Here is a 12190-nt window from a genome sequence, read left to right on the forward strand (position 1 = left end):
AACACAAAAAAAATTAAAAGTAAATGTCAAGCTGCACTTGTTTTGCCACTGGAGCTGAGCCTTCTGTCACAAAGGAGCTAAGGCGATATGTATATATTAAAGTGTAGAAGATAATGCCACTTATTTTTTAAGTTAACTTTTTTTAAAGTTAAAAGTCCTTTAAATGAAAGTTGACTGTATCCCAAAATGATGCTCAGAGTTGATAACCGTAACAACTATTAAGAACACTGTGCTGCTGCATCAGGCTCCTCACAACCATCCATTAGTTTGTGAGGTAATGGGTATTATTTTCTAACAGTATGTCTTGTGGTCAAAGTTATTTGACAACAGTACTACATCAGCATTTCAGGTGACTGACCTTCACGAAAGCAAAAAGACACTTGCATAGTCTATGTAATTATCACCAGCATAGTCACACATTCTGTATATCTTTTACTTATTAACTGTAAACATAATGAAAGTCAGATGTTTGTCTGTACCAAGAGTCAATGATTAAATAAGTATAAAATATATGAACATTTTAGGTCATGCACGTATTACATTTATAATCTATGGCTCATTGCATGATTGCAACAAAACTGAAAGACACAGTCTGAAACTGCGAAACAGCCTTTGTCCTTTGTGGAAACTAATGGTGAAAAAGTCGTAATTAACACAGTTGTAAGTAATTTGAATTTTAACTGTGTAGACATCTAAAATAAGTATCACTAAGCTTTTTCCGAAAATGACCAAGCTTATTTAAAAAGAAATCATTCCAGTGAGCCAGTAAAAATAATTTATAAGTCATCTGTATTTTCAGAATGATTTTGCATCGTTACTGTATCAGACACCATTTGCACAGATATTCATTACTGCATGAGGTGATTTAGTGACGATATATCATTTTCTCCCACAACTATAATAATCATAAAGCCACTGGGAAATAATAGCAGTCATTTTAGATGCCAACATTGCTATTAGACAGAAATTAAATCACAAAACTATATTCTTAAACAAATCAGAAGCAACTGAGACAGACTTTGTGCAACATAGAGTGAGGAGAATTTATAGAATATTTCAAGAGTCTGAGACCCACACTGTAAGCATGTGACGTATGACCTGCTGAGTCATTAGGAGATCCCTGTGTTTAACAAGCATGTCATTTCTAAATTGCTTACTGAAGCGAATAACTCGACACTGGCTGAACAGTAAGTGCTCCACTCCCAAAGACACTCACCTCCAAAGAAGACAAAGGATGGCAAAACTGGTCAAATGGGGCAACAGACATGGCTCCTGCTTTTGGGAGATGCATTCCTAGAAAGAGACAGATGAACAGAACATGTGTGTTAATGTGTTATATAAAAATCTGAAAATCTGCAACCAAATTTTCTATGAACTCATAAATGGGCAACTTTTGCATCAAAGCTGCCCTCTACTGTTCAATATTGTGAACAGCAGAAACAAGCGCATGATGCTTCTTCAACAATGATCACGGGATTAATATGAATTAAGGTAAAGACATTACAATCAATTAAATCAATTAATGGGCGGTTGAAAAAAAATCTCACCAACGACTGATTTCCCAGCATTCTTTTATTCATTCAAAATGTTTAAAAATATAATTTCACATAGGCACTGATATAAATATACATCTCGAAAGTCAGCGCCAGTGCTTTTTCATACAAATGATATTCAAGGAAAACACATACACTAGATAACACAATCATGAGATCATTCAGAAAAGGATCAAGCAGTTTATGATGATTACTTATTCATGTTCAGAAATAAAAACACACTCAAAAAGGCAAAATAAAGTCACTTAGTTCAGCTCCGCAGCAGGAAGTCATCTCAACTAAAATTCATAACTTGTTCTTAACATTAAACTGTACTACATAAAAAGAACAAACCATACTGGCTTTGTGGTGTAACAGCAAACATGATATCTCTCTGATCATTTTTTTGTTCAATTCATGACCCAAAACAGATTGTAACAGTAAGTGCATATACAGTACAAATACTCAAAGATAATAAGGCAAATGAAGTACAAACATGATTGGAATAATGTAAAAAAATAACACTAAACATTAAAATATGTCCCAAATTGTGCCATGGAAAAAAGTGTTATACATGCCTGTAACACTTTAACAGACAGCAAAAGCCAGCCTTTAACAGCTCCAGTGGTGATATCTGATAACAACTTCAGCTGATAACTTGAAAGCCGCCTGCTTTATCGGGCAATCAGAGAGAGCTTACTGTAAGTGCTACTGCTCTCTGGATCGTCAGTAGAAATGCATTTTGTTGTCTTTATCATTCAAATTGAGCTGTTATTACAGGGTGATTTCATCCAAGTTACAATAGACATTTTCCTCATCTAGCCATGCAGCTAGTTTTGGTTTTATTTGCTCAAAAACATACAATAGTCCCTGGAAAAAACACTGTTGAAATCGTCATTTTTCAATGTTGTGATATCCAGAAATGAAATGTAATTTCAATTGTATTGAAGTGGTGGCATAAATTTCAGAGCGCATAAAATCAAAACCATGTGCAGCCCAGTGAAGTAGGTGAAAAATATTTTTTGTTTAACACAGTACTGTTAGTAGTGGTGTCACTGGAAATCTCTGTCAATGTAGTGCATGTCTACTGGCCACAATAATGTCATCAAATGTAAATAAATATCCCCTTAATGATATTGTGTTTACACTTCTTTTCTACAAGTGAAAGCTGGAATGGACAAATAAGGAAAAATCTAACACATTGGTGACTCCAGATGAGACTCGAAATATGTACTACTATGTCTGGAGACTGATGGAGATATAAATGGATTTAACTGTAGTTGCTGAGTCAGGCTTTTTACTTCACTTACCTTGAGATGCCAATACTCTGCAATTACAGCAAAGGGAGTGACTGCAAAACATTTTTAACTCTGTTGCTCTAGCATTTAGGCTGATATGATATCTTACTTTGTGCAGCCCTAACATACTGGCTTTGGCAACTGTAGAGTAATAAAGAAACACTTCATCCTCAAAATGATCATTGGTGTGTCAATCACCCATTCCATGTGATGTTACATTCCAAAAGAAAATTTGTTTTTCTTGCATGCCTCAAAGGTGAACAAAGAATTAAAAGAAATGAGAACATTCTTGATAACTTAAAGTCATGGGGGATGCCTTTAATAACAGCAAAATTATACCTATGCATCTATTCACAAACTCTCACACACTTGTGCATCCTCAGTTATCACTGTAGTTCTGCTGTTGTTAAACATGGTCCCCTATCAAATCAATTCATTGATAATTTTGTATGCTTTTGGATTCTCAGTTCACCATGGAGGCATGTGAGAAAAAAACTAAGCTTTCTTGACTTTCATTCAATGCAGCACAGGGTGAATGATTGATATGGGAATTGCCACTTTTAAGGTGAATTATTACTTTACATTTTTTCCTCACTGCCACTTTGTTTGTTCCAAAGGCAAAACAATACACACCAAAAACAACACCAAAAAACACAAATCAAGCAGTGCTAACAAAACAAAATACTATAGCCTTAATACAGTTCCCACATTTTTTCTTAGATATTGCATATTGATTGTTGATTGGCATTTAAATATTTGTTCAAGTGCTCAAGCCTGGAGACATTATCTCTTAGAAACAGGTGGTTCACAGTATCCATATGTTGATTTCCAGTTGCATGTTTTTTTGTTCTGTGCTCTCCCTCTTTGATCGATACATTTAATACAATCTAATCATGTAGGAACTGATAGACAGAACTAAATAAGATGCATAAAGGCATTGTTCACACATGCTAAAATGTTTGATTCAAAAGAATCTAATATTTTTTTTCAATATTTAGTACAAAAAAAAAAAATCACAATCAAAACCAATCAAGAGATAATATGATCGGCAAGTAAAACCACCAAACCTTTACTCTGTTTCTACAAATGAATTTAAAATTCCTGCTTCATGCATTTATCTGAATGGTTATGGTGGTTAAGAGAAAGGATGTACAGTAGCTAATGGCTGATATCTGCTGCTGGAGACAGCAGCTTTAAATACTGGCATTTAACATTAGCCAAACTTTAACCAACGGCTCAGTGAGAGCTAACAGTTAATGTCAGACTCTCTGTTTTACCCCTAAAAGTCATTAGTTTCTGTTAGTTAGTGGTTAAAACACCTTTAGGCAGCATCTTCTAACCAGCAGCTAACTAGCAGGAAGTCTTTGATTACTAACAAAGTGAGTTTAACTGATGTTATTAAAAACAATTATGGATATTAGCATGATTGCCTTTCCATAACATTAGTGATCAGTTTGACTTAGCTGCTGCCGGTGCGGGTCGGGCAGGACTGGCTGTGCCTGAAGTGCATGATGTGTACAGCTGTCTGATGCCACCAGTAAAACATCACCACCACCAGTATGTGCCACACCTGGTGGCTGGCACCCAGGTAGTTCAGCTGGCCTAAAAGAGAAGGGGAAAAATGCTCTCAGTACTGTTCATATAATTATTGAATCTGATACTTTGCTCACAAATAATGAGAATGAAAATATTTTTAAGAAGTTACTTAAAAACATCTAGAATAAGATCTTAACATGTTTTTATGAGTCTGTCCTTACATAACTACAGTATATACTGTACACAGTGTCACATTGTGATGGTTTACTGGGATGTTAAAATAGAATAGAGGAGTCATTGTTAACGTTATTAGCAACACCAGTGATTTTCCCACTATGACTAAATTTTCTGCTGTGAAAAAGGGCCTGCAGCATTGTGCGTTCACTCGTTAAGTAGTAATTAAGGAAATCGGTTACAGTGCTTTGATTTTCCAGGATGGCTGACCACACTCACTGCTGAGGACAGAATTTAACAAATACTACTGAAACAATATTGTGGGTTTTATCATTCCTACTTGCACCACTGAAAATCACAAAAATAGAGTTTTATGAGTATAAAACAAATCTAAATGATATTGTACAACATTTCATCTCTACGATAGTTCCACTTCCTCCTTGCAATCTAATGCAGTATCAAGAACACGTGCCCCAGGAATGAGTCCTAAAATCAGGAAATGAGTTAGCGTTTCAGCCCTCCCGGTTCCCTCATTTTAAGTCAAGTAGTTTTTGGAACGGGGCTTTGGTTAACTGTCTGAAATAAAGTCTCTGGTTAACACAAGCTTAAAAGACTTGTGCCTTTTGTTCTATGACATAAAATACATCAGTAATTCACTTGTAAATTTTGAAGTATTTGTGAAAAGGACTCACCAGGGAAATAGCGCTCAGGGATCTTGGTGACATAGAACAGGAAGGCTGATCCAGCTATCAAGTACATCACAATCACACGAGGCAGGAAGAGCTGCACATATAACAAAAAACAAAAATTTGCTAAATTTGTTACATGACTACTAGAGGACCACTTCCCCTAATAAAGCCACAATTTATGTTCGCAGAGTTGTAAAATGTATGTATACTCTCTCACTGTGCTCGTTTTCCAATATTACTCTGTGTACTAACCTTTACAACATCAGTGGTGAAGCCTCCATTGAGCCAGACCCAGTGGCACGCAGGAACCACGCTGATGCCTGCCACGCAGCAGAAGATCGCCATCCGTATCCGTCGCCAGTCATTGCTGAGGTAATGAGGGTGGACTTGAGCACAGAAGACTGCCAGAATCAGAGACAGCACTGTCAGCAGGTAGACCTGTCTCCAAAACTGCAAGACAGGAAAGTGGCTCATTAGATACACTCTATCAGAGTTGCAGCATCTGTTTCTTGATTAATATAACATCTCGGGAAAAAGAAAAATCATCTAGCGGTGGAATCATCTAGCAGATCTGATTATTTTTCCAACTTCACGTCTGCATATAGAGTATCTTTAACTAAACATGTTCAGAACAGTTATGCTTTTTTAACTCCCTCACCAGGATACATATCACCATCTTGAGTGCACTTACAGCATTACAGTAGAAAGCGTAGAAGATCCCAGGTACGTAACAGCCCAGGATGCCAACAGAGATGCCTGCGTAGTCCAACGACAGCCAGCGACGGCAAGTCTTCTCTGATCGGTGGCACGAGAACATGTGATACCCCACGGAGCACAACATGCACACCTGGATGAAAACACACATTACCATTACACAGATATTGTGAAGGGTTATCTTTTTGTACTCAAAACATCCACCACAAATGTATTTATCTTTTGATTGAAGTAAATACTTATGTTTTAACTTTCTTGATTAGTCACCAAAATTCTTCTGAGACTATAAATTGTGAGGACAATCTAGATGCTTAACAACATGCACTTATTTCGTTTAAGGCAGAGGGTAAGGAAGGTGGGAAACATATACTACACTATGTAATTATTGTAAGTGGGAATCGCAATGACTTGTAATTTATGACATTAACAAGTTTCAAATTCCAGCTGCTACACAACCTACAACACAACAGTGTACACAGCATACACAGAAACATTTAACACTGTCTTTAGATTGAACAATTCATCAGCTGCCAACAGGAATGACACTACACTACCATTCCTGCTGTAGCTCTTTATAACTCAGTACACTGTCCTCCACCTTCACAACAGTTACACCTACACACAGCTCACACACCTGGATGGGTTGATGTGAACCGATTGCACCTGTGGCAGGAAATGTGAACCTACATGTTAAGCCATACATACTTTATTTATATACAGTACAAAAAACGCAGCTAATGAATATTTTCTTCACACTTAGGACCCGCCTTAATATCAAAAAATCAAAACATCAATCGAGTTTTAAAAATATTACACATTAATTTGATTTTCTACTTTAATTGAGTTAATTTTTAAACCAATATCAGCCCTAATCATAAATATTCAAAATATTCTTTAATTTTCACTTTTTGTTATGATGTCACATGTCATTTTTAGATGGGAAAAACAAAACAAAAAAAGAATTATTTTCTATTTACTGAATGCAAAGTAGATTATTTATTTGATTATAACAGCCAGGGATATGTCAATGATTTGCAGCAACTCTGATTGTGACACTGCACATAGTGGAATAGCATGTATTTTCTCCATATGCCAAATATGGTAAAAATGATGTCATCGGGTAGAAAATTGTAAATGTTACAAATTCAAAGGCGAAAGCCCAGAATGACAGCCAGAAATTATGAAATGCATGTTTTTATGCTTTGATGGCTGTGGGGTAAAATAAATACTGTTCAAATGGGTTTCAATGGCACATTTTTTGCACTTCACTGTACAAATTAAACAATTTTGTTTACATGGTGTATTTTAGATATTTTGCAGGAGCTGAGCTGGAAATTTCAAGATTAAACAAATATACACAACCATGCTAAAATGTATGCCATATGAATGAAAACAGCCAAAAGTATCAAAAAAATGAAGAATTAAAAGCTTGTAAAATGTGCCAAACATTCCCTAAGGCTTAATAAACTCATACTTGTAAACAGCTGTAAAACATGAAAATAAGCTGACATTACTTAAGTAGTTCAATTACAGACTGATACACCAGTACATCATGCACATTCTTGATTCATTCTTTCCGTGTGCATGGATGCTTGGAGGACTAAGTAAAGCTTATTATTTTGACTTTAGAGCACATTGTATGGCTGTCAAAAACAACGTCTGTGCAGTTAATTTCATGTCTAAACAACAAGGTCTGGATAAGGTTACAAGACGGATATCTCAGGCAGCATTCAACAGCCAAATAAATATATATACCTGGAAGCAGAACAGTCCTATAGCGTAGATGACGTAGTCCTCTCTGTTTGCTCCAGAGGCCGGCAGTACTGAGGAGAGGTCATTGACCCCAAGAGAAAAGAAGAGCAGGAAACCCAATAGGTGGCTCCAGATATTCACAGTCTCATTAGACAGGATAAAAATACTGCAACAGAAAAGATGGGAAAATATGCAAATATGTCAACAAGGCCAGTCTGTATACACTCTAACATGCATACAGCAACTTAATTTTAGATTCTGACATTAAAGGCATAAACTCCCACCTCCTTAGACAGAGTTTGGAGGGCAGGTGGGCCCTGTAACCATCTGTGATATAGGGGTTTTCTTTGAGAAAGAGGGGGATTTGTTCATAGGTGTACAGCCTTATCCTCTGGGGTATCAGGACTGGCCAGTGCTGGTAGCTGCCCAGCTCTATGTAGTGGGCAGTCTTCAGCAGCTTCTGGGGCATCTTCAGCAGCATCTTGTACTCTGCAGCTCCTCTGGTGCAAGGCAAGCCCAAGAGGTTAAGGCTAAGTTTGGAGAGAGAAAAAGAGACACCAACTCAAAATAGTTCTTTTTTTTCTTTTGATATTTTAATAGTGATTTGAAAAAAAAAATATTTAGAAATGATTGTTACCTTTTATATCTTTTGTCTTTGCTCTTTTTTATAAGTAACTATCCTTTAAAATATTTTATACATTGTATTTAAAAATAGAGGTTGCACATCAACAGTGGGATTCACAATGGAGTGCCAAAAACAAAATACAGTGAGCTTTTTCCAAAAAAAATTAATAAGTAGCACATCTCAAGGACAAAATACACATATTATATATATTTCATGGCTCATGTCACCTCACCATGTCACGTAAATGTTATTTACAAATTACTGAATATGAGAAATGCGTGTATTTTGTCCTACTTTAATTGAAGACTTGAAATGTGCTACCTTTTCATTTTTTGTAATGTTTTATGTTTTATTGGTCAGCAAAGGCATTTTGAATCGCCCTGTTGTATGAAATGTGCTGTAACAATAAAGCTGCCTTGCAGGGTTCATTGTAACTCATTTGATACTGGTATACCTGTTTTGTCAAGTGACAGGATAGAGATTCAAGAGTCGAATAGAGTGCTACCATCTAGTATTTGGGGCAAAACTACTATTGTCAATTAACCCCATTTAAAACGTGTGTTTACATGTAAGCTAGCAAAGCTAACGGCCATGTATACTGACTCATTCGTCCTCTAAACAGCATGTTTGCCACTCTGTACGCCCCATGTTCACTCTTCAGCACCTTTATCCATTATTTCGCTCTAAAATAAAACTTTCCGAAACAGTAAAACAACGATACAGACATTTTTTAAACGGTGTGTCAGACCGTTTTGCTATCGTTAGCTAGCAAGGTAAATCCCAGCTAGCTAACGTTGATACTAAGCTTGCTAAACTGATACAAACAGAGAAACAGAGCTCACCATTAGTCGCAGTCCGACTGTCGATAGCCTTGCTCGAGCAATTCAGCCATATCTGAATGGCTATGAAGCTATTAGTAAACTAAATATATGCTACATTTTGGTTTGAGAAACAAGGCTTATCCTCAGCTTGTGGATAACAGCAAACCTCTTATTTTTGATACTAAACGGTCCGTTACTGCCGCCGCCTGGTAAATCTGGAGAATTGTACCTGGACTAATTTATTCAATTTAAATGCAAAGTAATCTAAGTTTTCCTGCAAAAATCTTTCAAATCCTATAGAATTAATTTCTCACATGTTTAATATTAAGTCTATCCTCTCTATATAAGCATGAAATGCCCTGCGTTGTATTTAATTACAGTGGTTTGAGGTAGGTCCCAGTCGATATATCCACCAAAAGCTGAAATGAAAATCACGCCCTTGCTCTTGGCGACAATTTAATTACAATGCAGATTGTTTACTGACAGTATGAATGTTTTTCATTTAATAGACCAGACTTGTGGCTACACCCTAAATGAAATTTCATTTGTTTTGGCTTTGATGGAGAGAGTGTCTGGTCACAAACTTAATCTGCTATGGTATGAAGAAACACTATCTGTGTTTTATTTTGAGGTCGAAGGAGAGCAAGGGTGCTTTATTTGGACAACATTGGTGATGACTTCTCTCTGCAATCGGTCCCTTTAGCCTGGAAAAAACAAGACCAGTCCTTCTTCTGGCATAGCACAGGTATTCACCCACCTGCAACTCCAAATTTTCCAATTTTATATTTATATCTTAACAACATGTTTTCTGTCATTTTCACTTCAAGTCGCTTTATGTTTGGACAAACTATTATAATTCACATTGTCTGGCATTATTAGCCTATCATTAGTGGTGGGAGAAAAAACAAAACAATAAAGCATAGTATCATGATATTTTGCGTGGCAAAACTGTATTTATACATGTACAAGTATTGATTTTTTAAATTACATAAATTATTAGGCCAATAAATCAAACACAAATTAGACTTTTGGTAACCTATTACAATCATAAAAATCAATTGCTTTTTCAGTCCACTAGATACATTTTGCTCCAGCAGAAATGACTGTTGTGAGATGAACAGATTGAAACTCAGTTTAAGACAATTAGATAAAACAGATGCCTACAAACATAATTTGCAATTGAAAAAAAAGGTTATCAATCCAAATTTATTGCAACATATTTTATCACAATACTCAGCGTATTGTAAAACTTTTTAAAATTGCAATTATATTGCAATATCGCAATAAATAGTGTGACTTAAAAGGTTTAGTGTTAAGGATTTAGGGACATCTATTGGCAGAGATGGAATATAAAATTCATAGCTATGTTTTAATTAGTTTATGATCACCTAAAATAAGAATTGTTTTGTCATTTCCTCTGAAAGAGCAGTTTACCAGAGTCTACCATGTTTTATATGCTGCAACCAAGAACGGACAAATCAAACACTGGCTCTAGATAGGGCCAATTGTGTTTCTATATTTTCACGTTTTCATGTTTTTGTGTTGGTTACCGTAGTTCTCCTGCACGCTTGGCACACTGGGGAAGTTTCAGCCCTGCAACTTGACTGCTAAAGGTCGCTAAACACTAGCTCTGTTCTTGTCCAACTGCTACACACAAAAATAAAGCACCAGTCACATAATAGAAAACAGCCATCCATGCAATATCCAAGGGGGATCCCTGGTTAGCACAAGATTAAGCAAAATAGATGCAATGTGCTGACACAATGACTTTGGTATGTTAATATTGGAGTTGTTCACTGTCATGACCTCATCCTCCTTGAAAGTTGAAATTAAATGTTAACTGAAAGCAACAGGCAGTTGGTGCACTGCATACTTGTAAACACAATTACAGCATCACACCATTGAAGAACTCCTGGTATGCATTGATGAAATATACGTGTAAAGGTTTGTTAAAGAGAAGTCTGCTTTTTGTAAACACAGAGTGCTTTTGAGGACATGGTCATGTTCTGGTGTTGAGGTCTTTTCTCTTGAGACAAAGGAGTCTGTTTAATTTCCTTTTGGGAGTAACATTTTGGACTCATGCAAGGCAGCAAATCAATCTGACATACCAAGGGCGTTGTGTTAGCCGATTCAATTCTGCTTTCCATCTGTAACAGATTTACAGGAACATGATGCACTTGTTTATCATGAAAAGTAAAATCAGACATCAGGCATACATTGGAAGTGATTTATAGGTCAGTAATAAACGTACTGCAATAAGCCACTGCTAAATTGTTCTTTGACTATCAAATATGAACTGAATCTTGACACATGGCATCTCTATTAAATCACTTTTTAAATAGTAACAAGAGGGGATTCATTGTTGTATAAGAGGGAAATGGCTCCTATCACTAATGGTTTTTTTAAAAACAAAAAACAACAACAAACAAAAATAAATATTTATGAGTCACATATTTTCTTTAAGTCATATGAACCGTCAGTCTGTCATTCTTTATATTTTTGTCATCTGGGTCAGTCGCTATGCCAGCTGTTCTAGCCACTTAAAGTCAAGTTGAGGTCGCCTCTACAGCGCAGGAAGAGAAAGGACGATGCCTTCAAAATAAAAGCATAATGTATTAAGTTAGCACGCAGAAATAAAATTATATTATGTGAAATGTGATCATTTTTTCCTGCACATGTTTTGTTATTTTGGGTGGCAGATACAACACAGGAATATAAATGAGTTTGTTTTCAAAATAAAAGCACAATAGGGTAAGATGTAGCATGGAGGGTGCATATATATAAGAACATTTTCAGCATGAAGCATCATTATGAAATTTTATACTCAAATGCTTACCTTTCTGCATCAATTTGCCTAAAATACATGATGTCCTCTGTCGCCCTCCAGAACACCTATGTTATATTTGTGTATATGTATATGTATATATATATATATATATATATATATATATATATATATATATATATATATATATATAGAGAGAGAGAGAGAGAGAGAGAGATACCATGCAATTAGTGCCTGACATTGTAGTATTTTGCTTTTCTGTAT

The 12190-nt window shown here is 35.9% G+C and overlaps 1 protein-coding gene across 16 annotated transcripts in view; it reads right to left on the reverse strand.

The window, feature by feature from the left end:
• LOC121959656 (progestin and adipoQ receptor family member 3-like) overlaps window positions 1–9355 on the reverse strand; it is a 45080-nt gene extending 35725 nt beyond the window's left edge. For all 16 annotated transcript variants that reach the window (XM_088071401.1, XM_088071400.1, XM_088071397.1 and 13 more), the window contains exons 1-7: window positions 9163–9355; window positions 7980–8225; window positions 7699–7861; window positions 5921–6076; window positions 5482–5679; window positions 5233–5323; window positions 1217–4432 (exon numbers count right to left, since the gene is read on the reverse strand). In XM_088071401.1, coding sequence (XP_087927527.1) covers window positions 4290–4432; window positions 5233–5323; window positions 5482–5679; window positions 5921–6076; window positions 7699–7861; window positions 7980–8176 — 948 coding nt within the window. In that variant the 5' untranslated portion in view covers window positions 8177–8225; window positions 9163–9355 and the 3' untranslated portion in view covers window positions 1217–4289. The remainder of the gene's footprint in view (window positions 1–1216; window positions 4433–5232; window positions 5324–5481; window positions 5680–5920; window positions 6077–7698; window positions 7862–7979; window positions 8226–9162) is intronic.
• Between the last annotated feature and the right edge of the window lie 2835 nt (window positions 9356–12190).

This window comes from Plectropomus leopardus, chromosome 20 (genome assembly GCF_026936395.1).
Source record: "Plectropomus leopardus strain MGB_pleo_1.0 chromosome 20, ASM2693639v1, whole genome shotgun sequence".
Taxonomy (NCBI): domain Eukaryota; kingdom Metazoa; phylum Chordata; class Actinopteri; order Perciformes; family Serranidae; genus Plectropomus; species Plectropomus leopardus.